The 25,559-nt window shown below is 39.7% G+C and overlaps 1 protein-coding gene across 2 annotated transcripts in view; it reads left to right on the forward strand.

Moving 5' to 3' along the window:
- The window catches only part of ZRANB3 (zinc finger RANBP2-type containing 3), a 212,900-nt gene extending 196,731 nt beyond the window's left edge, over positions 1-16,169 (forward strand). For both annotated transcript variants that reach the window (XM_069473214.1, XM_069473223.1), the window contains exons 16-20: positions 862-1,004; positions 8,973-9,083; positions 10,802-11,204; positions 13,961-14,092; positions 16,071-16,169. In XM_069473214.1, the coding sequence (XP_069329315.1) occupies positions 862-1,004; positions 8,973-9,083; positions 10,802-11,204; positions 13,961-14,092; positions 16,071-16,169 (888 nt within the window). The remainder of the gene's footprint in view (positions 1-861; positions 1,005-8,972; positions 9,084-10,801; positions 11,205-13,960; positions 14,093-16,070) is intronic.
- The last annotated feature ends 9,390 nt before the right edge of the window (positions 16,170-25,559 follow it).

The raw sequence follows: 25,559 nt of genomic DNA on the forward strand, positions 1-25,559 counted from the left end.
TTTTAAGGTTAAGTTCTAACAATGACAAATTCTGAGAGCAGGAATAATACCATGTTGGGCGATTCTTGATTCATTGTCAGAAGCACCAGCACGCAGCTCCAGGCCAAGTACCTGCCAGGGAGGCCTTAATTCTGATCTGTGGCTGATTTACCTTCACTGCTGAGAAGGGTCATCATATACAGGGATTGGCCCAGCATGCAGTATACCATTTTTTACAAGAAAATAGTGATTACTTTTTTACCCTTTCAGTGAAAATGAAGCATGACTCACAGGTCATCTGCACCTGTCTTAAAGGAAAAAGTAGCAGTACCTGTTTTCTTGGGTAATATCTAATCCTGATTCTCAGATTCCCTGATAATAGCCAGTTGTGTATAATTGACTGGTGAGTAAGAGTAATGGTTAACCTAATAAAAATGTCCCAGATTTATTGATGGCTTTTTCCTATGGTAACTTAGGCATCATTTACAAAGCGATTCTCAGATGCTGCACTGTCCTTCTGTCACCCAGTTTTGCCTTTGCCTTCGCTGCAGTATGTGCTTCCACAGCTCTTCCGGTCTCAGTGAGCACATCATCACTGTTGGTCCCTATGTGTGTTAGGGGCATACGTTGTGTGTCCTGAAACGTGCCTTTAGAGAATCTTTGGATTAAAAGAGAGCTCTTGAGAAATGGCCATAGATAGGTTACAGTAAAGATATGAAAACTGCATCAAATTGAAGAAAGCCTTAAATTGTGGAATTCAAAAGCCTATATTGGGGATATAACAAACATCAGTTTCCTGATGTTGTAAATAGCCTCACTTTCAAAGGAAAATAGATGCCTGGTAAGCTGTTAACTCATTTTATTATCTCATTTTTCTGCCAGATTTTGAGGTTTGTTCGAGAATGGAATAGTCTAACTGCCATGAAGCAAAAGATAATCAGGAAAAGTGGGCAGCTGTTCCGTAGCCCGTTTCTTGTCTTGGAAGAGATCGCAAAGCAACAAACCAAACAAAATTGCACCACAAGGTATGAGTTGCCTTTCTTTTTTTATTTTGTATTATATTGCTTTTCATGGTTATTTCTTTCTTTCTTTTTTTTGTTTTTTTAAAGATAGGGTCTCGCTTTATTGCCTGAGCTGAAGTACAGTGGCACCATCCTAGCTCACTGCAGCCTTAAACTCCTGGGCTCAAGTGATCCGCCTCAGTCTCCCAAGTAGCTAGGACTACAGGCATGGACCACCACGCCCAGCTACTTTTTCCATTTTTTGTTGAGACAAGGTCTCACTATGTTGCCCAGGCTGGTCTCGAACTCCTGGCCTCAAGCAATTCTCCTGGCTTCATGGTTATTTCTACATGGGATCTCTGGCATCTTCTGGAACCACTAATGAAATTCTGAAGAGCTAAGAGAAAATTATGTCTAAAATCACAGCTATATTATTTCATAGCAACATCATTAGATATTTAGTAAATGTGATCAGATCTGCTAAAAGAGATCAGGCTGTCCAGAATCTTACTCACCATGAGTCCCACTCATCCACAGAAAGGTCAGAGTCATGGGTTGGCACAACCTGTGACCTGCAAAGCCTTGGACACATTTTTTTTTTTTTGAGACAGAGTCTCACTCTGTCATCCTGGATAGAGCGCAGTGGCATCATTGTAGCTCACTGCAATCTGAAACTCCTAGGCTCAAGCAGTCCTCCTGCCTCAGCCTCCCAAGTGGCTGGGACTGTAGGTTTGTGCCACCTATTTTAAGTAAAGACAGGGTCTCGCTCATGCTCAGGCTGGTCTTGAACTCCTAAGCTCAAGCAATCCTCCAGCCTTGGCCTCCCAGAGTGCTAGGATCATAGGCATGAGCCACCACACCTGGCCCCTGGATCACTTATTAATAACGGGAAGACATTTCACTCTTAGAACATCAGAGCATGCCTCTGGACCCCATCTGCCCTGCCCCACTATTGGTGAGCATGGTACCACGCAGCAGGAGAGATGGTTCTCTTTGAACACACTACCACCCAAGTAGTGGAAGGGAACTGTAATCAGGTGCATGGCTGGAAATGAGATAAAAGGAAAGGTTAGCTCTCAGACATTTGTGACTGTTTTGCCTTTATCCTTACAGGTCCCTTTCTAATCTTTGTACACTTACTTTCCTTTCTTGGCATCACAATCATCTTTGTCTCACTTGGGTATCCCCTTGTGTGATCTCAAATCCCCATTCTCTGTAGATGCTTTTCTTAACATGAAGCAAGGATTATCAGGAAAAGCAGTCAGCTGTTCTGTAGCCCAATTCTTGCTTTGGAAGAGATCACAAAGCAATGAACCAAACAGCAGCATTGGCAGAGAAAGCCCTTTAGTGCTTGCTGTCTCCATACACCCGATCTCTCTTTGTCCTTATATTCCATCAGTTTATGGTCTCTATTCTCTAGCTTTTTCCATGCACACATTTGGAAAAATTTTATCAATGGTATGGGGGGATGTACATGGTTGATGAACAAATTATATTAGTCCCATTCAGTGAAAACATCTTTAGCTATTTCAAAATATGGCATATGGTACAGTTGTATGAAAGAATAAGGAATAATACTTGTAATAAATTGTTACGGGTAAAAATAAATATTAAAAAAAGTGATAGAGGCCAGGCATGGTGGTTCATGCCTATAATCTGAGTACTTTGGGAGGCCAAGGCGAGAGGATCACTTGTGGTCAGGAGTTCAAGACCAGCCTGAGTAAGAGCGAGACCTCGTCTCTACAAAAAGTACAAAAATTAGCTGGGCATGGTAGCACACTCATGTAGTCTCAGCTACGTGGGAGGCTGACGCAGGAGGATCACTCAAGCCCAGGAATGTGAGGTTGTAGTGAGCTATGATGATGCCACTGCACTCTAGCCTGGGAGACAGAGCAAGACCTTGTCTCAAAAAAAAACAAGTGGGGAAGGGATGGAGATACAAATACATAATTGCTATTATTGACATAGACATTGTCTAGGATACCTTAGAAACTCTTACCAGAGGTTTCTCTAGAACAGTGGTTCTCAACGGGGGGCCATTTTGCCCCCCAGGGTTGTAGTGTCTGGAGACATTTTAGATTGTCATGACTGAGGGATGCAACTAGGGAGCATCCAGTGGGTAGAGGCCCAGGATGCTGCTGGAAATCCAACAGTGAACAAGACTGCACCCCAAACCAAGAACTATCTTTTTCAAAATGTCTGTTGACACTATGGAGGAATCTTGCTCTAGGGCATAAGATTAAGGGATTTGCAGAAGTGGTAGGGACTTTACACTTTATGCCAGAATTACAAACTCATATGACTAAAAACAAAACAGGAACCATGAGTGAATGAATGAGATCAGGTGTAAAACTAGAAAAGGAGGGTGTATGAGGTAGGACCATGGCAAATTGGGAAGTTTGGAACCCATCTGAAGTCACTCAAATTTAGATTTAAAAATAAAATACTGTTCTGGAGGCTGAGGTGGGAGGATCATGTGAGCCCAGGAGTTCGAGACTAGCCCGGATAACATAGCAAGACTCAGTCTCAAAATAAAATAATAACAGAACTGTAGGAGTCTAATAGCCCTTTGATTAATTGCATTTATCTATGATTTGCCAGTTTTGGACTCTGGCCTAAATTCTTCTATAATGGTTGAATTTTTCCCATAAGCATGTATCACTTTATATAAAAAATACATTTAAAATATATGTATACAATGAGTGCATTGCGCACCGTTTGGGGAATGGTAACGCTTGAAGGTGCTGACTCGAGAAGGGGGGGCTGGGGAAGGGAGGGATATATACCTACATGATGGGTGCAACGCGCACTATCTGGGGAACAGACACGCCTGGAGCTCTGACTTGGGGGGAAAGGCGGTACAGGAGCAACGTATGTAACCTGCAATTCTGTATCCCCCATAACAATAAGATGAAATAAAAATAAATAAATAAAATAAAATAAAATATATGTATGTATGTATTTATACATATATACATACATATAAATATATACACACATATCAAAAAACACAATGCCTATTTTATGTTTCTCAATACTTCTTATAGTCTTCTCCATTTTTCTCATTTTTATAACCACAGTCGTTGCTGAAGTATTGATCTTCTCTTTCTCACATGATCATAAGTCTTTTCATAACTAAATTTATAGCCTACTCCAGCTATTTCTGGACATGCCCTATTGTTTCTTCTCCATCGGACATGGATAACCACTTAAGGTACCAGCTAAGATGACTGATCATGTGTAAAAGCAAAAGTCAATTCATAAAATCAATACAAACCAAAGTCAGACACATAATGTTATTTATAAAATTATTTATAAATGATACATTAAGGATATAACTTGTATTAATAAGCAGCAGATTAATTATCAGAGTTTTATTTTTCAGAGCTAACTCTGGTAACAGTTGGGACATTAGATCAAAAATGGGAAGAGCGGTGGGGAACCTGCAGCCTCAAGGCCCTCCAGATCCCCAAGTGCAGCCCCTTGACCAAATCCAAACTTCACAGAACAAATCCGTTTATTAAAATGATTTTTCTATAAAATTAAGATTTAGTCAAAAGGCTGCATTCAGGGATCCAGAAGGCTACATGTGGCCCTAAGGCTAACAGGTTCCCCACAGGAACCTGTGGGTGCGGTGGCAGTTTTGGGCACGGTGGCTCACACCTTAATCCCAGCACTTTGGGAGGACAAGACGGGAGGATCGATTGAGCCCAGGAGTTTGACATCAGCCTGGGCAACATAGTGAGACCCCATCTCTGCACAAAAAATTTTTTTAATTTAGCTGAGCGTAGTGGCATGAGCCTGTAGTCTTGACTACAGGAGGCTGAGGCAGGAGGATCACTTGAACTCAGGAGTTCGAGGCTGCAGTAAGCTATGATTGTGCCATTGCACTCCAGCCTGGGCAACAGAGAGAGACCCCATCTCTTTAAGAAAAAAATAAAAAGCAAAACTCAATGTGGAGAAACAAGTTACATTTGTTTTCTGTTGCTACCATAATAAATTACCACAAACTCAGCAGCTTAAAACAACACACGTTTATTATCTGACAGTTCTATAAGTCAGAAGTCCAAGCTGGCTCCTACTAGTTTCTCTGCTCTGGATTTCATAAGACTGAAGTCAAGGTGTTGGCCAGCTGGGCTCTAATTGCCAGGCTTGGTAAGAATCCACCTCTGATTGTTGGCAAAACTCAGTTCCTTGCAGCTGTAGGAATGAGTTTCCCATTTTTTGCTGGCTGTCAGCTGGGAGCCACTGTCAGCTCCTAGAGGCATCTCTCTGGTCCTTGCACATAGGCCCCTGCACCTCAGACTGCACCAAATCCTACTCTGCTAGGAATTTTTCAGCCTTCCTTCTCTGCTTTTAAGAGTTCATGTGATTATATTGATCCCACCCAGTCATCTTTCTGTCTTAAGGTCAGCTGATTAGTAACCTAATTACACCTGCATTGTCCTTTTATAGCATTACCTAGATTAGGGATTCATTAAATAACCTGGGGACAGGAATCCTAGGGGGTATCTTAAAAGTTCTGCCTACCACACAAGTTCAAAGACTATTGTAGTAAACCTGGAAGAAAATGTTAAGAATCCATATGAAGGCATTAGCAATAGGAATAGAGGAAAGAGAATGAAAAGAGCTGTTAATGAGATATATCAGGAGACCTTTGTAACTGATTATAGAAAGGCAGAGAGAAGGAGGCCTCCAGGGAAACCGACCTAGCAGAGCCATGAACTGAAACCTATGTACCTGCAGAGGGGAGATGCTATCAGGGAGCACCCCAGTTCTTGCTGTAGAACCCCAGTAAGTGTCAGTGTTTTGGAGTAACCATGTATCTCTGAAAGCAGTGTGAAAGATGGGGCTGAACAACAGCACTGATTGGAAGTCTGTTTAAGGACAAGTTGGACAGTGGATCCCTTTCCCTCCCACTGTCCTGTCAGTTTCCTTTCTACAGAAACCGAGCCAGAGAGCCTCCAGACTTGGAAACGTCAGGCTCAGTGGAGATAAAGGGAGAGGCATCATACTGAAAACTGAAACTCTCCAGACTTACTTTTTGCTCAGCTTTCAGAATGACAGCAGCCACATTTTACTTCCTAGACAGGAGGATTTCTCTCTTAAAAATATTGAATGTACCCTGTAAATATATATAACTAGTATGTACCAATAATAATTAAAAATAAAAAAATTTTTAAAATTGAGTGGCTCCAAAAAAAAAAGGCATATAGATACTAACTTTGAAGATTCCCCCAAAAGCAATGGCAAGGTCACCAACCAGATTATCCTCCAGTGATGCCTGCCAGTTTGGAGGCCCCCTGCAAGCTCAGAGCTTGCAGCCAGCTTTTGAGTAGCTCACTCTTCAATTTGAATGGAAGCCAAGATCACCAGCCACTGTTTTGGTTACTGACTGAGTTACATTTCTCAGAGGCCTGCCTAACTCAGTTGGAGCCCTGTCATGTTGAGGATGCCAACTATTTAATCACTAGCCATAGCTGACCTCCAAAGCAGGTCAGCAACCCAGAGCCCAAGATTGTGTTCACTGATGTGTGCCACTTTCCAACACACACTCATCTCACAAAAATTGCCATCTTCCATTCCCTTCCCTATCCACGGGATTTACCATAATTCTTTTGAGACTCAGTATACTTACATGAACTTCCTAGCAAACCTTAATGGAAAATTAAATATTGGCAACTCGCAACTAGGTTTGAAAGTTGTCAACTTCTTTCTTTGGAACTGATTGATCTGTTTCTTGTGGTTGCCAGAAATTTATGCTTAAACCTCTTTTAGGAAAGCAAGAGGTTATTTTTAGTTTCTAAATCTCTGACTAGATTTCTCAGCATCTTTTAAAGTTACTGAATTAGGTTTCTAAGCTTTTAAACATTGTATAATACCTGAGGCAAGGCTTAATATCCCATTGCCCCTCAAAGCTAGGGAGCTTTTGAGTTCATTGAGGACCCACAGAAATACTTTAGCAAAGTGCTTTTTTCAAGGGAATAAAATGGTTGAAGAAATTGTTGGGGGAGGTGGATAGGAGGAAGTTTAGGAAATAAAAGGACAAACTGAAGAACTCTAAAATGTTCACTATTTTTTTCTTTTTTTTTGCTTTAAGAAAAACACAAATGGCAATGCAAACATATGAAAAGATATATGCCCTTATTCTTAAGAGGAGGAATGCAAATTAAAATTTATTATGAGATACCTATCACTATTAGCAGAGATTGTTTAAAAGAGCATTGTGCTACTGAAAGTGTGAAGAAATAGGTACTCTCACCCATTGCTAGTGGACAAGTCCACTAGTGCAACCTTAAAGGAGAGGAATTTGTCAAAATCTTCCTACATTTAGAGCACCCAAGACCTTTGACCCAGGAATTCTACTTACGGAGAATTATTCTACATATACTTAATGTGTAGGAAATAATCATGTATAAGGATATCTACTGCAGCATTGTTTCTTATAACAAAGACTGGAAATAACCTAAATGTCCATTAATCAGAGACTGGTTAGATATATTATATGGTTTATCCAAATAATGGAATAACATGGAACCATTAAAAAGAATAGGGACACTTTGGGTATCCTAATATGGAAAGATCTCTGAGATGTATGTTTAGGTAAAAAGAGCAAGGTGAAGATTAGTATATCTGCTATGCTATCATTTATTTCTAAAAAAGCATCATGGGAGTGACTGCTAATGGGTACAGATTATGTTTGAGGTTGATGAAAGTGTACTGGAATTAGCACAACCTTGTGAATATATTAAAATGCACTGAATTATAAAGTTTAAATTGGTGAATGTTGTGGCATGTGAATTATATGTCAATACAAATGCAAAAATAAATGAAAGGTGTACACCGATACTCAGAAAAAATAAACTATTTCTAAAAGGATATATAAAAAACTAGCAACAGAGGTAGCTTCTGGGGAGGGGCAAAAGAAGGATGGGAATGGGAAGGAAACTCACACTTCACCATACATGTTGTTGTTTGCCTTTTGAATTTGGAACCATGTGTATATATTTCCTAATCAAAAATTAATAAAATAGTTTATAAAAAGAAGGCAATCTGTTTATTATTAAATCTACCTTAATAACATACAAGCAAATTTTTAAAATTTTACCTACAATTGCACAGGCCCATTGTGATTGGAGTTTAATTTTATTGTCAAGCTACCAAATGAAGAAGTACTCAAAAATATGAAGAAATTCATACTTAAACTAATTCCAAAAAAAAAGCTACAATAGGTGTAAACTACCAGAGAAATAGGCCAGTTAATTAAAAGGAATTAATTAGGTAATTGTATTTCACCTACTTAAATTCCCCCATCACCTTTAATTGAAATAACTTTCCTCTTTACTTCCAGTCCCTAAACCATCATGTAGTGTTGTTAGTGTTGTGTAATAGGTTCTTAATCCCACATCAAGAGTGGCTTTATTTCAGTGAAAAGTTCCATAAACCCTGTATAGGCTAATAATAATGGGAACAACCTTGAGATTATAGAAGATGTGATTGAACGTGGTTAACTGAAAAGAGAATCACTTTACCCAAAGACACTGATGCCCTGTTATAACTGACGAAGGTAATCTGGAGAAGCCTTGAAGGGAAGGCCAAGAGGGAGGTGAAAATGCAGTTAGAGATTTTCTGCACAGCTTGGTGAGCAGTTTCCTTAAGGCTGTCAGTTGTGCATGTATTTGATCATTTCTTATTCTTACATCCACTCCTGTTTTCTCCTAAATGAAAATTGGTCCAAAGGGTATTGAGTGACTCTTGAATGACTTAGAAAAACAAATCACGAGAAAACTAATTTGGAACAAAGAGATGTATTTTGCACATAATGGATACCAATGTAAAGAGAGAAAATTCCATTTTCTAACTTTAATATTAGCACAATGAATAGAATTGTGTCTTTTTCTTCTATTGCTTTTGCAAGGAGCAATGTGAATGTGAAATAGAGAAACTCTTATATGAAAGACTGTGAATCTCTTTAATGTGTCATTGTTTTAGATATATAACCAAGGAAGATGTTGCTGTAGCCTCAATGGACAAGGTGAAGAATGCTGGGGGCCATGTCCGTCTGATCGCAAAGGAGTCCAGGCGATGGGATCCTTCCACAAAGTAAGGTTTTTTTACTACTAGGACACGGTAGCACTAAGACTACTCCTTTAAATTTATGTATTAATTTTGTAATAATGCCTCACCTTTGTGTGGGCCCGTTAGAGGTTATAAAGAGCTTTCACTTTATGGTAGCTGTTCAGTCTTCCGAGTAGCCCTTTGAGGCACATGATGCTCTCATCTTAGAAATTAGAGATGAAGAAGGACCCTGAGACCAGGGGAACTAAGTGACCTGCCCCAGGGCTTAGTGGTAGATGCCAGGAGACCTGAGGTCAAATCTGGGCTCTGCCCCCCAATCTCGAGCTCTTTCTATTAAAAGAAATCTTTCTTCTAGGCCGGGCGCGGTGGCTCACGCCTGTAATCCTAGCACTCTGGGAGGCCGAGGCGGGTGGATCGCTCGAGGTCAGGAGTTCGAGACCAGCCTGAGCAAGAGTGAGACCCCATCTCTACTAAAAATAGAAAGAAATTATATGGACAACTAAAATATATATATACAAAAAATTAGCCGGGCATGGTGGTGCATGCCTGTAGTCCCAGCTACTCGGGAGGCTGAGGCAGGAGGATCGCTTGAGCCCAGGAGTTTGAGGTTGCTGTGAGCTAGGCTGACGCCACGGCACTCACTCTAGCCCGGGCAACAGAGTGAGACTCTGTCTCAAAAAAAAAGAAATCTTTCTTCTAATAGTTCTAACAAATAGCCATGGAAAATAGGCAAAGTAGCTGTCATTACTTCCCATGGAGGACTTGTCAACATAACTAAGTAGGGTCGGGCGCGGTGGCTCACGCCTGTAATACTAGCACTCTGGGAGGCCGAAGAGGGTGGATTGTTTGAGCTCAGGAGTTCGAGACCAACCTGAGCAAAAGCGAGACCCCGTCTCTACTGAAAAAATAGAAATAAATTATATGGATAACTAAAAATATATATAGAAAAAATTAGCCAGGCATGGTGGCGCATGCCTGTAGTCCCAGTTGCTTGAGAGGCTGAGGCAGGAGGATCGCTTGAGCCCAGGAGTTTGAGGTTGCTGTGAGCTAGGCTGACGCCACGGCACTCTAGCCCAGGCAACAGAGTGAGACTCTGTCTCAAAAAAAAAAAAAAAACATAACTAAGTAGTATACTTTTTTCTTTTCTTCTAAACAAATTGAGCACATGTCCTATCATGTTTCATTTCTAATTTTAATTCGATCAGCTCTGAGTTTACCTGTAGGAGACACGACATTGAGCAAATCTGTTCTAATTCCTATCAGCACTGTCAGCCCCTGTGCTCTGTCACTTTATAGCTGTGAAGACTCCCTGTTTCCTGTTAGCCAGCAGAGGCTGGAGAGAGTTCGTAATGACCTCTCTGGCTTAATGAATTGTGTGACTCTAGCAGAGTAGCCGCCAACCTTTACTTGGGGTTTTACATTAGCCTGTCCATTCCCAACCTAAAGAAGCGTTTTTCTAACCTCTCATTTTGCAAATTCTCCAGATGTTTCAAAGTCTGATTGTTTAACATAAAAGCATCTAAATTCCCATGAGACAGCATATTTGTAGTAAAATTAATTCTTTTAACACATTTTTCTTTATTGACATAGAATATAGAGTGCTGACTATAGCTATTTCATTTCTACACTGTGATCTGTGTTTACTGTTTGTCAATATAGAAACTTTGATAACCTGTATGAAGCAATGACTATTTAGACTAAACATTCATTAGTTACCTATTCGATGTTTTGTTCAATTATAGAAAGTTTCTTGAAGATGGAGCCTGTGTCCCATTTCTAAATCCCGACACAGCCCAAGCTGATCTCACTGTGAAGGCTTCTACATCCAAAGGCTATTTGCAAGCGGTGGATAATGAAGGAAATCCACTTTGCCTTCTCTGTCAGCAACCCACTTGCCAAACTAAGCAAGCTTGTAAAGCGAATGCTTGGGATTCACGGTTTTGCTCTTTGAAATGTCAAGAGGAGTTTTGGATTCGATCTAATAACAGTTACCTGCGAGCCAAAGTATTTGAAACTGAACATGGTGTGTGTCAGCTCTGTAATGTGAATGCACAAGAACTCTTTTTATGTGTGAGAGACGCCCCTAAAAGTCAGAGGAAGAGTCTTCTGGATGCTACCTGGACTACAAAGCTTCCATTAGAACAGGTAAATTATAATCATGTGACAAGTAGAAGGCAGCATTGTACTAAGTGATGAATATTGACTCACTGACTTTATTTTTTAACTTTTGAACATGGGAATTTTCAGATATATATGCAAAAATAGAAAGAATAATGAATCCACATACCCATGACCCAGCTTTAACATTTTTCATCATTTTGCTATTTGTTTTCATTTGTCCTTTCACTCACTTCTTTTTTTCTCCTGGAATATTTTAAAGACATCATTCATATTCCAGATAACACTTCGTTTCCTCCTTAAATATTTTCATTATATCTCTCACAGGTAAAGACTTCCTTCCTTCCTTCCTTCCCTCCTTCCCTCTCCCTCTCTCTTCCTTTCTTTTTTTTCCTTCTTTCCTTCCTTTCTTTCAAATATAATAATCCCAGTATGAGTTATCGTACCCAACATAATAAGTTCATGTTTGGTTCCCCATATTATCTCAAAAATGTTTTTTTCCAGTTGCTTTGTTCAAATTAGGGTCAAAATATGACCCATATATTGTATTTGGTCATAATGCCTCTTATGCTTCATTTAATCTGTAATAACACTATATCCCTTTTTTGACATCAATGACTGTTGAAGAAACTGGATCATATGCCTATAGGATTTTTTACATTTTGAATTTGTCTCCCTGTATCCTCATCATGTTCTTCTATCCCCACAATTTCCTGAATAATGATTATAAAATCTAGAGGCTTAATTAGATTCTGATCCAGTTATGTTGGAAAAAGATATTAAAGGTGTGCAGTGCACCAAGAGGCACCTGTGATCTGGTAGTTCTAATTTTTATGATGTTAATATTGACTAACAAAGGGGAAACAGATAACCCTAAAAATGAAGTTCAATGAGAAGGAGATATATATGTATATGTAGATAGATAGATTTATATATTTATTCCATTATAAAATATAATAGACCAATTTATGACAAAATATTACTTATAGCACACTATAATCAATATTTGATTTCTAAAACTCAATCAGATTTCTAATCTTATTACCTAAACAATTCTAAATTTCAAACTAAAGCAAAATGTGTAATTTTATAGTGTGCATAATTTTAAAAGGGTCACTCCTCAGCCATTTTTTGCCCACTAAAATATCAGATGAATTCCTGCTAATTAGACAACTTATGTATTTTTATTTAGCTAGTACAGTATTGCTGAATTATGATAGAATTAATTAATAAACATCTCTGCAAAGACGAATCAACATGCTTTTGAGAGCTAGGGAAATACACTATTTCTCTAATGATATCCAGAGTTCCTGAAAGATACTTTGGTCTAATTGGTGAGGAACATATTGTACTCATCCCAGGGATGTCAGTCAGACTCCAGCTACTGCTGCCTCAGTGTGAAGGCTTCCAGAAGACACACAGTGAAATGACTCAAGGTCATCTTGAAAGCAACCTGTCCATAAATGCAGAAGTAACATAGCAGCCATCAAAAACAAAAATACTCTGGGATAAGGAGCACCACAGGGCTCAGACTGGGGAGGACCCATCAGAAAGGGAGTGATTATTTCAAGAGATGAGTTTAGAATATTGAAGAGTGGCCTCCAGTGATTTGCTATGCAATTGCTAGGAAAAACTAAAGAAGCACCTTCTTGATCATTGAGTTTGTCACAGTGGAGGCTGCTCAGAGAGAAAGAACTGGTTATGAAAGGCAGAACTAAACCGGATTTTTTTTCCTAAGAATGTGCCATTTGCTTGATGCACAAAACTGCCATTTATAGTGGCTTCTAACAATGTCAACCTCAGAAACAAAGTTCGATATGTATCTTCTAATGGAAGTTGAGAAGCACAGAAAGTAAGTCAGGCAGTCACAGAGGTCAGCTGGACAAAGTTTACTGCTCCAACTTGCCTCTCGTGGCTCCTCATGGGCCAGCACTGTTGATCAGGTCACTGTCCCCGACAAGTTTTCTTAAAAGTGCTTTAGAAATATTCATGGGTTCCCATGGCCAGTGTCCATGAAGTTGATTATAATTTCTTCATCGTCCAAGATGAAGGAAATAAAAACAAGTGTCATACTCATCTTTGTGATATTTAAACAACTGCACTGCCATGGTATGAGTAGTAAAACTCTACCTCAGGTAAAATGTTAAAATACATCCCATTTTAATGTAAGTCATCATTGGTTAAATATAAAGTATGTATATATGGACTGGGGTAAACAGTAGCTGCTTTAAATGGACATCTTTGTTTATTCCAAATATGCAAATTATAGAGGCTTGTTCTAGAAATCTCATCCTAGTCCATGCAACTTGGAAATTCTCTAGAGTACAAGTTACGGGTGATAGCTATTGATATTAAACTGCCATTGATAGAGTGACAAATGCATTTAGGTCAACAATTAAAGATTGAGTCAGTAATATTGAGAAGTTTTTAATTTCTAATCTGTTCTTATTCTTTTCTCACTTTTGGTTTAGTGAATATATAAACTAACTTAAAGGTACAAAAAGCCAATTTTTCCCAAACTGTCAGAGGTCTTGGTATTTTATACTTGCTTGTAATTTTTTCAAAATAGATTAGGTAAGGGAAAAAAAACATTTTCAGAAACACATTTTATTACTTTCAAATTGCTAACCTAGAGGGTTTTTTCTACTCACAATAAAAGCTGTAAAAAGCCATCCTAATGTATTTTTCCCCATGATTTTGCTGTATAAACATGATTGCACAATTCAAAACCAACAGTTCCCACATGTATGTTGAAAATTGCTGATCTTGTGTTCTTACTGCAGCTAAATGAAATGATAAGAAACCCAGCAGAAGGACATTTCTGGCAGGTGGATCACATCAAGCCAGTATACGAGGGAGGGGGACAGTGCTCCCTGGACAACCTGCAGACTCTCTGCACAGTCTGTCACAAAGAGGTCAGTGAAGCTCACAGACAGCTTTGCCTTCATCCTGAGTAATCAAATGGGAAATTGTGCATACAGGTCTGGATGATTACATGGATGAATCCATATCCCTGGTCTGAGGTTTGAGAGCATTTCATTCCTTTCATCACCTAACACTTGCCTTTCCTCTCAAGGCCTACGTAAGTTCTCAGTCACAGATACAAGAGAAGCTACTTCCCTTTTAATTCATTCTAGGACCAAGACATTTTCACCACCACCTAGGGGGAAAAAAATGAATACAACTTACAAATTGCACAGTCTTGAAGAGACCCAGACCCTCAAACTGGAAGTTTGGTGAATTAGGGCATTGACACATGTTTGCCTATGGCTAAGGGTATCCTGAAATATCTGAGGACATTGATAAGTTATATCTAGGACCAACTCAGCTCAACATGCAAAGATTACATTACTGGCCAAAGCATGAAACCTATTTATGATACTTTGGCACATCTTTGAGCAATTAATTGCCTGTTGTGTAAAATGAAGGGGAAAAACTGACATGGTATTGTTTATCTACCAGGATGAGTTTTTAACAGGTAGACCAGCAAAAGGTAGTAGGATCTACCTATTGAGATAATCTTAGAAAGAAGCATACATTTAACATGCAACTTAATATCCAACTTTTTTCCTACTTGTCGGAAGATTCAAGAATTTTCCCATGTTCTCCAACCATTCATGATGTATTTATCTAAAATGGCTGCATAATGCAGTATTCTATTGAGTAGATCACTACCGTAGTTAACTTAGCCATTCCCATACTGATGAATAGTTAAGTTGTTTAAATTGTTTTGCTTTTATTCATAATACCACCAAGCACATTTTTTGTAAACAAAACTCTTTCCTACTTTTTAAGGTCATACCTTAAGGTAGGTTCTCAGATGTAAAAAAAAAATCACTGAGTCAAAAGTATTTCGATATTTTTGACAGTATAAGAATTGACCACCAAACTATTTTCCAAGGGATTTTACTCATTTATGCCCAAGTGAACAGAGTGCCCATTTAACTGCACCAGTGGGTACTGATACGGTGGGAGAAGAATGGGCTGCTGTTGTTTTGTTTACTAAAGACACTGATGTTTTTAAAACATACTAATTAATTATATTTATGCTTTTGAGAACTATTTGAATCCTTTGCCAATGTTCATATTGTATGAGCTCTTTATTAGTCTTCTTTTAATATTTCAGATTCCACGATTTCTTTGTAAACATTTTTACATAATGTCATGTAGGCAGGTTTTTTGTTTTTGTCTTTGTTTTGGTTTTAGCCTTCTTTTTTGTCCCAGCCTTTTCCACCTGGATCCCCTCACATGCACATGGACTTCAGTTGAGGGGAAAAAATCATCTGATTTCTGAGCTGTGCAAATTATTAGTAAATTTAAAACCTATAAGAGAATTAAGAAATAGCCAAAGAAAACGCAGCCCCTTCTGTAATTACTTTTTCAGAGTCTCATAAAAAATTTTATTTGTAGGATTAGCAGAAGAATCCAGTTCTGGTCTGTCTCATTTTATTTTCTATATGCTCGGTCTCATCTTATTTTCTACATCCACTTGTCTATTTAGCTGAGAATGGTTTCTGGGCCCAGAGGATAGGAAGTAAGTGGGCCTTCCACCCACTGCACTCTGGGAAATCCCAAGATGCCTTATGAGCTCCCAGTGCAGGAGGAGAATCATGGCCTTCCCTAGTCCCCAAATGAGGGATAGTAAGACATCCCCCAAAGTTGTGTGTTTTCTCCTGCCAGTGTAGTCCTATGAACCTAGGACCTCAGGGCACTTTCCAGAGCTGCTGGGGTACCCTGTCTTGTGGTTTGGGAACCCCCCTAGTGGCCAAGCACTAGTAAATGGGTGCAGTGATAATGTAGATTTTTCCAGACTGACAATACAAAGAGTCTTTGAGCTTCTATCGCCAGTGCTTTTTTCCTAACATGTACCGATGCATATTTTTTTATTTTTAGAGAACTGCCAGACAAGCCAAGGAAAGAAGCCAGGTGAGAAGACAATCTCTGGCATCAAAGCATGGATCAGACATCACACGATTTTTGGTAAAGAAGTAAAGTAGAAAAATACATGAATGAAAAAATATATATATATATGAATAGATGACAAATAGTATACATGTGGAAGAATTTCACACAATTTTTTTCCATGTTTAAAATATTAAGAGTGAAAATTTTCAGAACAGAAGTCAAGAATTCAAATTCTGGTTTTATACTAAGTACTTTTAGTGTTTAAATACCTTTATGAAAGTACTTACCAGAAAATGAGATCCAATATTGAACATTTCTATGGTCTTGTTGATTTCATACAGAGTCTCAATTATGTTTCAGCAAGGTTTTGTTAAGCTTTCATTTCCCCTGAATATGCTTTAATCATTGTATTGTACGTAGACTGTGTTTGAAAATATACTCTTAATTACTGGAAAAATGCTTCTGGATTGTTGGTTCTGGCCTGTCATAGGTATAAATGGAACACTGCAAAACCTAATGGGAAATTTCAGAGGCAAATCATCATTATGCAGGAATTCTGGGCCAAGCATGACCAGCCTGCTTAGGATTCAAAAGAGATTTATTTGCTAAATGCCTCCAGAATGGGTTGGGGTACACATTTTGGGTGTTGCCTTTCTTGCTTTATTTCTTAACCAGTCATCTTTATCAAAAAGATACTTTTGTAAATGAGCTAATTGTGCCTATGGTGTTTGTGGACAATTTGGGAGTTCTGGGTAAAGTAATTGTTAAAACTATTAACCACTGAAAACATAAAACGTAAAATGCCACTTAAGCCTATTTTTTAGGGTTTTTTTAAATGCATAAAACTAGGATTACTTCCAAAACACTCTTTGTTCTCATTTCTGTTTTTAAAACTCTGTCTTACTAAAAAGTGTATGTCTGGTATTTCTTTTAAAAAGAATGATGATAATAAAACTTTACAGGAAAGCAAATCAGATGGTTATATACGTTTAAAATACAACGGTAACATTAAAATGTAATTGGCATTAAAAAGAAAAAAGACTGGTGATGAAACAAACCCAGGGCCTAATCCTGCAACATGTCAGAATCATGAGAGCAAAGAGTCGGAACTACACAAAATACAGGTCCAAGGAAGAATTACATTCCCCAAAGGGTCCTGTTTGTAAATACTATCTAATGTAAACATCTTTAGTTTGAGCATTTTTTAATTTTAATTAGTGGCTGGCATTTTACAATGTAGAGGACTTGTTTTTAGAAAGCGTATACAATCATGAATATTCCTTCCCGATTTGTTATTCAGTTACTAACCATTTCATTATATGAGATCAAATAGTGTTGTTTGTTTTATAAATGAAGTTGGGCATTCTTTGGTCTCCTTTATGCTTTGCTGGTCAGGCTCTTTGCAGTTTTCTGCCTCATTTCCAGGGTAACCTAGGATTTGTCAAGGTGGAGAGCCAAGAAACCAGGCAGGCGGCCTTTCCTCCGGCACGTGGTCTTAGCAAGCAGGGGTTCGGGCTAAGTAGGTCACATCTGAGGGGAACTTGCTCTTGAGATCAAACTTAGCTGGTAATTCTAAGAAGAACGTTCTCAGGTGTAAGAACTGTATAATGGTTTGAGGTGAAATGATCCATGAAGATGGTCTCTCTCTAAGCTAGGTTTCAAAATTCTGACCAATTAAAAACACGATGAGGAGCAGTGAGCATTTGCCGTGATGACTGGCTCATCCCCGTCACTTTGTGACATGTCTTGGAGCTTTGTGTCCTGCCTCTCCCTAATTTGATCTGTGTTACTTGTGGGGCACATGGAGATGAAGAGTTCTGGGACTGAAAATAAAGACAGAGATTGGTCTAATAACCAAGACCACAGGGCATCTCAGGGAGGCTGTTCTTTTATCTTCACAGTCTGAAAGAAAAGCTACGCTCTATGGATTGCAAACGGGAGGTTATGACAGAGGGACAGAGTGTCAGGGCAAGCAGTGGACCCTGTGGGCAGGAGTGCAGAGGGCCCCCAGGGAAGAACATAGCTGCTGCCGCCCAGGACAGGGAGATGAAGTGAGAAACCGGGTACGGTGAGTGTAAAGGAGGACGGGCCCCGCCCTGAAAAGACTCAGCTCCTGTCTTTTGCAGCAACATGGGTGGGACTGGAGGTCATTATCCCAAGTGAAATAACTCAAACAGAAAGTCAAATACCACATGTTCTCACCTACAGGTAGGAGCTAAACAATGGGTATGCATGGACATAGAGAGTGGAATAATAGTCATGGAAGACTACAAAAGGTGGGACCGTGGGCGGGGGGTGGGGGGCGGAGGAGGGGGGGAATTCCCAGTTGGGTACAATGTACACTATTCGGGTGACGGGTACACTAAAAGCCCAGACTTCACCACTATGCAATATACTGAGGTAATAAAACTGCACTTGTACCCCCTAAATTTATAAAAAGAAAAAAAAAGACTCACAGAAGTTAGGAGATGCGGTTTAGGCTGAGAAAAGGAAAAAAAAAAAGGCTCTGAAAACGGGAACAGAACTGGGAAGTGGTAGGTGGGGAATGAACCAGTTTACAGTATGGAACCGTGTGTCAACACGCCTGTGCTGAGACACGTGGCCGTGCCCTTGCCGGGTGTGGGGAGCACAGCTGGTTAGTGGGTGCCGTGGGGGAGCGGGGAGGATTCCTGAGCAGGGTGGGCTCACGCACCCAAACCCCGCACACCCAGTGTCAGGCTGGCCAGCCTTCCTGTTCCCCTCACTGAGTGACATTAATCCAAGACACGCTCTGAAGACTAATAAGTCACTTCCAGAGCCAGGAAGGAGAATTCAGATGGAATTTTTAAAGAAGCCCACTTTCAGTGTTAATTACAGCCGAAGGTACATTTCTCGGGGAGATTTTCCTGTGACAAATGAATACCCTTCTACATTTTCTTAACTATGGATGGGAAAAGGATTTGCTGCCCACACATCTTGCTCATAAATCACATCTCTTCTTCAGATTCTTGAAACATTTAAAATGTAGTTTATTCAGAAATAAAAGTATGAGGCACTTTGAATTCTATGTCAAAGAAGTCAACACTCTTGAGCTCTTCAGAGTAAAACAGAAAGACTGTGTTTACAGGATACAGAATCATGAATATCAAAAATAAATTGTGCAAGTAATATCTCATTTTCTGTTGCATATTATTAGCCTGTCTCTCATTCCACCATTTATTCTTTTGAACTGGAAAATTGTGAGCTAGTCACCCTGCACTGATCTATTTGAATATCCCATCACCAGAAAAAGTGACATCCCACCTTGAGTTTGTCGGTTACTTTATATTATCAAGGGTGTTTTGCCACCCTGGTTGTGTTCATATTCACCATCGAGAAATGGCAGTGTTATTAACATACATTCTGGGTTCCAGTGCCTGCTTCTCTGCTTCAGCAGTTTCTCTCTTAGTTCTCTCAAATCACTGACTAGGGTCTTCTCAGTAGTAGATACTAGCAATCTTTGAAAACAGCCTATGAACACCTTAAAAATATTGTTAATTATTCCACATTTGTTAAAGTGTTTGTACTTCACTTGCTCTTCCACATCTGCCTTGCCTACAACCAGATATCATCATTAGACTGCAGAACCTCCAAACACCTGTATCCATATGAAGCTAAAGTCTGTTTAGGAAAAATCCCGACATATTTTTGATTTGGCCTACAAAATGAGCTGAAGAAAGCACTCTCATGGTACCTGAACCTAGCAAGTGGTTGGCACGTACAGTTTATGCACAAACGGCACACACACAGCCCGATCTTATTGGTTGTAACTCTGGATTGCTGTGCTTCAGGTTTACAGCCACCTGTGCAACCCTGCAAAATGTTTTACCTGCTTTCCATATGATATTTCCTTATAGAACTATGACGTAACTTAGGCCTTCGCTTTCATCAAATGGATATTTAAAAGAGCATACATGAAACATTGCTACTGTTTCACGTTTATTGTTGTTCTTATTCTGGTGAAATCTGCTATTAGGAGGTGTAGGGAAGATAATTACCGATGCCTCTCTGCTCACATCAAACTGGGAACCAGCTGAGAAAAGAGACACAGGAGTCAGACAGATGGAATTCACAGTGTCAGTTTCAAGATTCATCAAGTAGGATTGGAGATTATGCCAGGGATCTGCAGTCCCCGTCAAGCCAACACTTGGGACCTCCGTGTCCAGCTGGGACCCTGGGGCAGCCCCCCGCAAGAAAGCAGGAGTCAGTCTATCCTGGAGGACAAGCACCCTCACCCCAAAACCCAGCCCCACAATCACTTGGCTTCGTCTTGGGGACAATGAGAGAAGGATCCCTAGGCCTAACTTTGGGGCCTGTGTCCTCAGCACATAGAAGTGGTCTGTCCTGTCTACAGGCTGATGAGAAAGAGAAGGGCCAGGCGTTTTCATCCTCCACTGCTTCCCCTAAATTCACCAGTGGGATAAGTCATTCTGCCTCCTTCAGGGAGGAGGGAGTAAGGGGGACAGAGAGAGCCAAAAAGTTTCTTTTAGCAGAACGTGACATGTGAGGAATAGGTGTTTCATGTTTCATCACTGTATGCCATCTTATGTAGCACAACGACAAAATCAGTTCCTAATGAATTACCATTGCTCAAGTGTTACCCTGTCCTTGTGAAGAACTAGGTGTTCACTAATTCTTAGACTCCCCCTGGGCCTTAGAACCACCTGCCACCTGACATCCATGCCTGCCCTTTCTCCAGCTCAGTGTGCGTCTCTGAGACCCATGGAGCGCCCTGTGCCTGGTATAGCTTGTCAGTAACTGCCTGACTTAGTGTGCTGTATTCCAGTGTGGTTTCACAGCAGTCGGTAAGTAGAGGTCAATCACTTGATTTTGTTAAAATAAACTCTACCAAAATTTTTTCTCTTTTTTTAAAGGTAATTGTGAATTATGACCACTAATTATAATTAACTACAACATACTGAGTTTCTAGACCAATGCCATGCAACAGAAATATAAGCCACATAAATAATTTTTATCGTAGTAAAATATAGATAACATAAAATTTACCATTTTAATCATTTTTAAGTGTACAGTTCAGTGGCATTAAGTACATTCACACTGTTGTATGATAATCATCACCATCCATGTCCAACACTTTTTCATCACCCCATGCTGAAATTATGTGCTCATTAAACAATTACTTTTCCCCCAGTCCTTGGTAACCACCATTCTACTGTCACTATGTAATTGACTACCCTAGGTACCTCATATAAGTGGGATCATATGATATTTGTCCCTTTGCATTTGGCTTATTTCACTTAGCATTATGCCCTCAAAGTTCACCCATGTCAAAGCGTGTGTCAGATTTCCTTCCTTTTTTAAGCTGAATAACATTCCATTGTATGTATGTGCCACATTTTGTTTATCCATTCATCTTTCCATGGACATTTGGGTGGTTTCTACCTTTTAGCTGTTGTGAATAATGATGCTATGGACATGAGTGTGCAAATATCTGTTGGGGACCCTGCTTTCACTTCTTTTGGGTATGTACCCAGAAGTGGAATTGCTGGAACAAATGATAATTCTATGTTTAATATTTTGAGGAGCTGCCATACTGTTTTCCACAGCAGCTGCAACGTTTTACATTCCTACCAGCAATGCACAAGACTTCCAATTTCCCCACATCCTCACCACTACTTTTTGTTTTCTGTTTTTATGGTAATAACCATCCTAATGGGTATGAATTAGTAGCTCATTATGGTTCTGATTTGCATTTCCCTAATGATTAGTGGTATTGATCATCTTTTCATGTGCTTATTGGCTATTTGTATATCATTGTTGGAAAAATATCTTTTCAGGTCCTTTACCCATTTTTGATTGGATTTTTGTTTTTGTTGTTGAGTTTTAGGAGTTCTTTATATATTCTGGATATTAGTTTCTTATCAGATATGTGATTTGCAAATATTCTCTCCCATTCTGTGGATTGTCTTTTTATTCTGTTGGGTGAACTTTACACAAACGTTTTAAATTTTTCATGAAGTCCAATTTGCCTACTTTTTTTTTTATGTTGGCTATGCTTTTGCTGTCAGATCTAAGAATGATCTGACAAATGATTTGCCAAGTCCAACATCATGAAGCCCTTCCCCTGTGTTTTCTTCTAAGAGTTTTATAGTTTTAGCTCTAACATTTAGGTCTTTGATCCATTTCATCTTAATTTTTGTATATGGTATTAGCTAAAAGCCTCACTTCATTCTTTTACGTGTGTATATCCAGTTTTCCCAGCAGCATTTGTTGAGAGGACTGTCTTTTCCCCTTTGAATGGTCTTGGCACCTTGTCACAAATCATTTGACCATTTAGTAGGATCTATTTCTTGGCCTTCTATTTGATTCCATTGGTCTTATATGTCTACCTTTAGTCCAGTACCACACTGTTTTGATTACTGTCTCTTTGTAGTAAATTTTGAAATCAGGAAATGTGAGGCTTCTTTTCAAGATTGTTTTGGGTTTTTGGGGTCCCTTGGAATTCCATATGAATTTTAGGATGGATTTTTCTGTTTCTGCAAAAATATCATTGGGATTTTGACAGGCATTGCATTGAGTCTGTAGACTTTGAGTAGTATTGACACATTAACAATATATAGACAACCTACAGAGTGGGAGAAAATATTTGCATGCTATATATCCAATAAAGGGCTAATAACCAGAATCTGCAAAGAATTCAAGCAAATTAGCAAGAAAACATCAAATAACCCCATTCAAAAGTGGGCAAAGACATGAATAGAAGCTTTTCAAAAGAAGATAAACTAATGGCCAATAAATATATAAAAAAATGCGCAACACCTCTAATCATCAGTGTAATGCAAATCAAAACCACAATGAGCTATCACCTAACTCCACTGAGAATGGAGTTTTTTATCAAAAAGTCCCAAAACAACAGATGCTGGCATGGATGCTGAGAGAAAGCAACACTTATACATTGCTGATGGGACTGCAAACTAGTAAAATCTTTATGGAAAGTAGTATGGAGATTCCTCAAATAACTAAAAGTAAGACCTACCATTTGATCCAGCAATTCCACTACTGGGTATCTACCCAAAGGAAAAAAAGACATTTTGTTAAAAAGACACTTGCACTCGAATGTTTATAGCAGCACAATTCACAATCGCAAAGATGTGGAAACAACCCAAGTGCTCATCAATACATGAGTGGATTAATAAAATGTGGTATATGTATACCATGGAGTTCTACTCAGCTATAAAAAATGGTGAACTAATACTTTTTATAACAACCTGGATGGAACTGGAGCTCATCCTTTTAGGTGAAGTATCGCAAGAATGGAAAAACAAACACCACATATACTCACTACTGAATTGGAACTAATGTAATCAACACTCATACACATATGGTAGTAAAATTCAACGGAAACCAACCAGGTGGGAGGGGGGATGAGAGGTTAAGTAAATTCACACCTAACAGGTACAGTGCGCATTCTATGGGCGATGGGCACACTTGTAACTTTGACTCAAACTGTACGAAAGCAATTCATGTAACCAAAACATTTGTGCCCCTATAATATTCTGAAATTTTTTTAATTAAAAATAAAGTAAAATTTAGCAAAATATAGAATTCAGTTCCTCAGTCTCAGTAGCCACATTTCAAGTGTGTTCAGTAGCCACACGTGGCAATGGCTACTGTATTAGCAGCACAACTCTAAACACCCACCTCCAAAACAGGAGATTTGTGAGGTAACATTTGGTTTGCTTTTATTTTCTATTCTTTATTGAAGGGTGTTCTGTTCCTTGTTGTTTTTTTTTTTAAATGCCCACTGGGTTAGGTTGGACTCTTCCCACGCATGGCAAGCATGCAATTTGTAGACGGCTGGGAAGTTGCTGTTGAAACAGAAGCCTCCACGGGGAATCCCTCTGTCCCTCTTAGAGACTAGCCCTCTACATGTGAGTGCGTGGCTATCTCCTCCCGGCAGAAGGTTCCAGCAGGGATGGGAGTGCACACAGTCATTTGGTACTTGTCTCTGTTCTGGAAGCAGCAATGCTTTCATGCTCAATGCAGCAAGGAGCCTGCTGCTTCTGATAAGCACAGTGTTGGCAGCAGCGTCAGCTTCATTTTACAAACCCTAAGAGGTTCTGCCTGTGTGTGAGGATTCGTGCTGCAAACATCCATGCAGTGGAATGCCAGCTGCTTCAAGGAGTTGTTTTTAATAGAGCTGATTGAGCAAGACAAAGAGGACTTTGCATTTCTTAGGTTTTAATTTTTTTAAGACAACTAGCACAAGATGGTGAGCCTCAGGAAATGCAGATTGAAGCCACCTCACTAAGTATGTACGCTAGAGAAACTGTATGTGCGTAAGGAGTCACCCCCGATTGTTCACAGAGCACTGTTGGTAACCGCAAAAAGTCTGGACAACCCAAATGCTCTTAACAGAAGAACGGATAAATTGGATACAGTCATACAATAAAATACTATACAGCTGTGAAAATGCAGTTACATTTTGTACATCAGTGTGGGTGATGCCACAAATAGTATAACACAAACAAGTCAGGAAGAACACATACACTGTGATTTCATTTATATGAAGGTTAAAAACATGGAAAACTTGATAGTGTATTGTAGATAATGTATTGTTTAGGAATACATCGTATGTGGCAAAATATAAAGAGAAGCAAGATGCTACTTAACAGAAAACTCAGGGTGGTTCCATGCTCTGGGCTAGAGAAAGGAGCATGCGATCAAGGAGGGACCACAGGCTTCTTTAAAGGTACAGCCATGTCCTAAGCAGGCTTTCAAGTTGCAGTGATCGTGAGCACACACAGAGTTGGAAATCTGAACTATTTCATAAGAGACACAGTACCTAGCTTAGGTAAAAAAAATTATAATAAATAATACTTTTCTACCAACTCATCCACGTGTGCAATTAATTAGTCATATGTCATGTAAGGGTTTGATGGATTAAAGAGCCATGTAAATAAAACCTGGGCCCTGCCCTTCAGGAACTGGCCCAGTGGATTGAGCGAGCGTAGCCATCTGTGGCACGCTGTATCCTGACAGCCATCGCGGCCTCCTCTGTGCAGGCAGGAAGCGATTCATTAGATGAGCGAGCACAAAGGCCCTGAAGGATTAGGACGTGTAGTGGGGGGTGGCTCGCGCGTGGGGGTGTCGGAGGAGTGGGCCTGACCCGTGGGTAAATTGGATGATTGGTTTGAAATGGCAGGATTTCAAATACATGCTTTCCCCACTGTGTAGATTTACTGACATCAGCCCTGAATCTTAGGAGTTCCGTGGCAAATAATAGACATTGTATCCCCATTTTGCCACTGGAGGAATTGAGACGTGCTCCTGCTTACCCTGTTCAGAAATACTTGGTGGCCTGGAAATATCCCAGAGAGCACTGGGGGGGTTCTACTTCGCTTTGTTCTCGCCGCGTGTCCTGGTGTTTAAGGGCTGAGCGTGCTCACCCTCGGGAAATGCAGGTCTCCCTGGACAGCGCCGGCTTCCAGCCCTGCA

This window comes from Eulemur rufifrons, chromosome 1 (genome assembly GCF_041146395.1).
Source record: "Eulemur rufifrons isolate Redbay chromosome 1, OSU_ERuf_1, whole genome shotgun sequence".
NCBI lineage: Eukaryota > Metazoa > Chordata > Mammalia > Primates > Lemuridae > Eulemur > Eulemur rufifrons.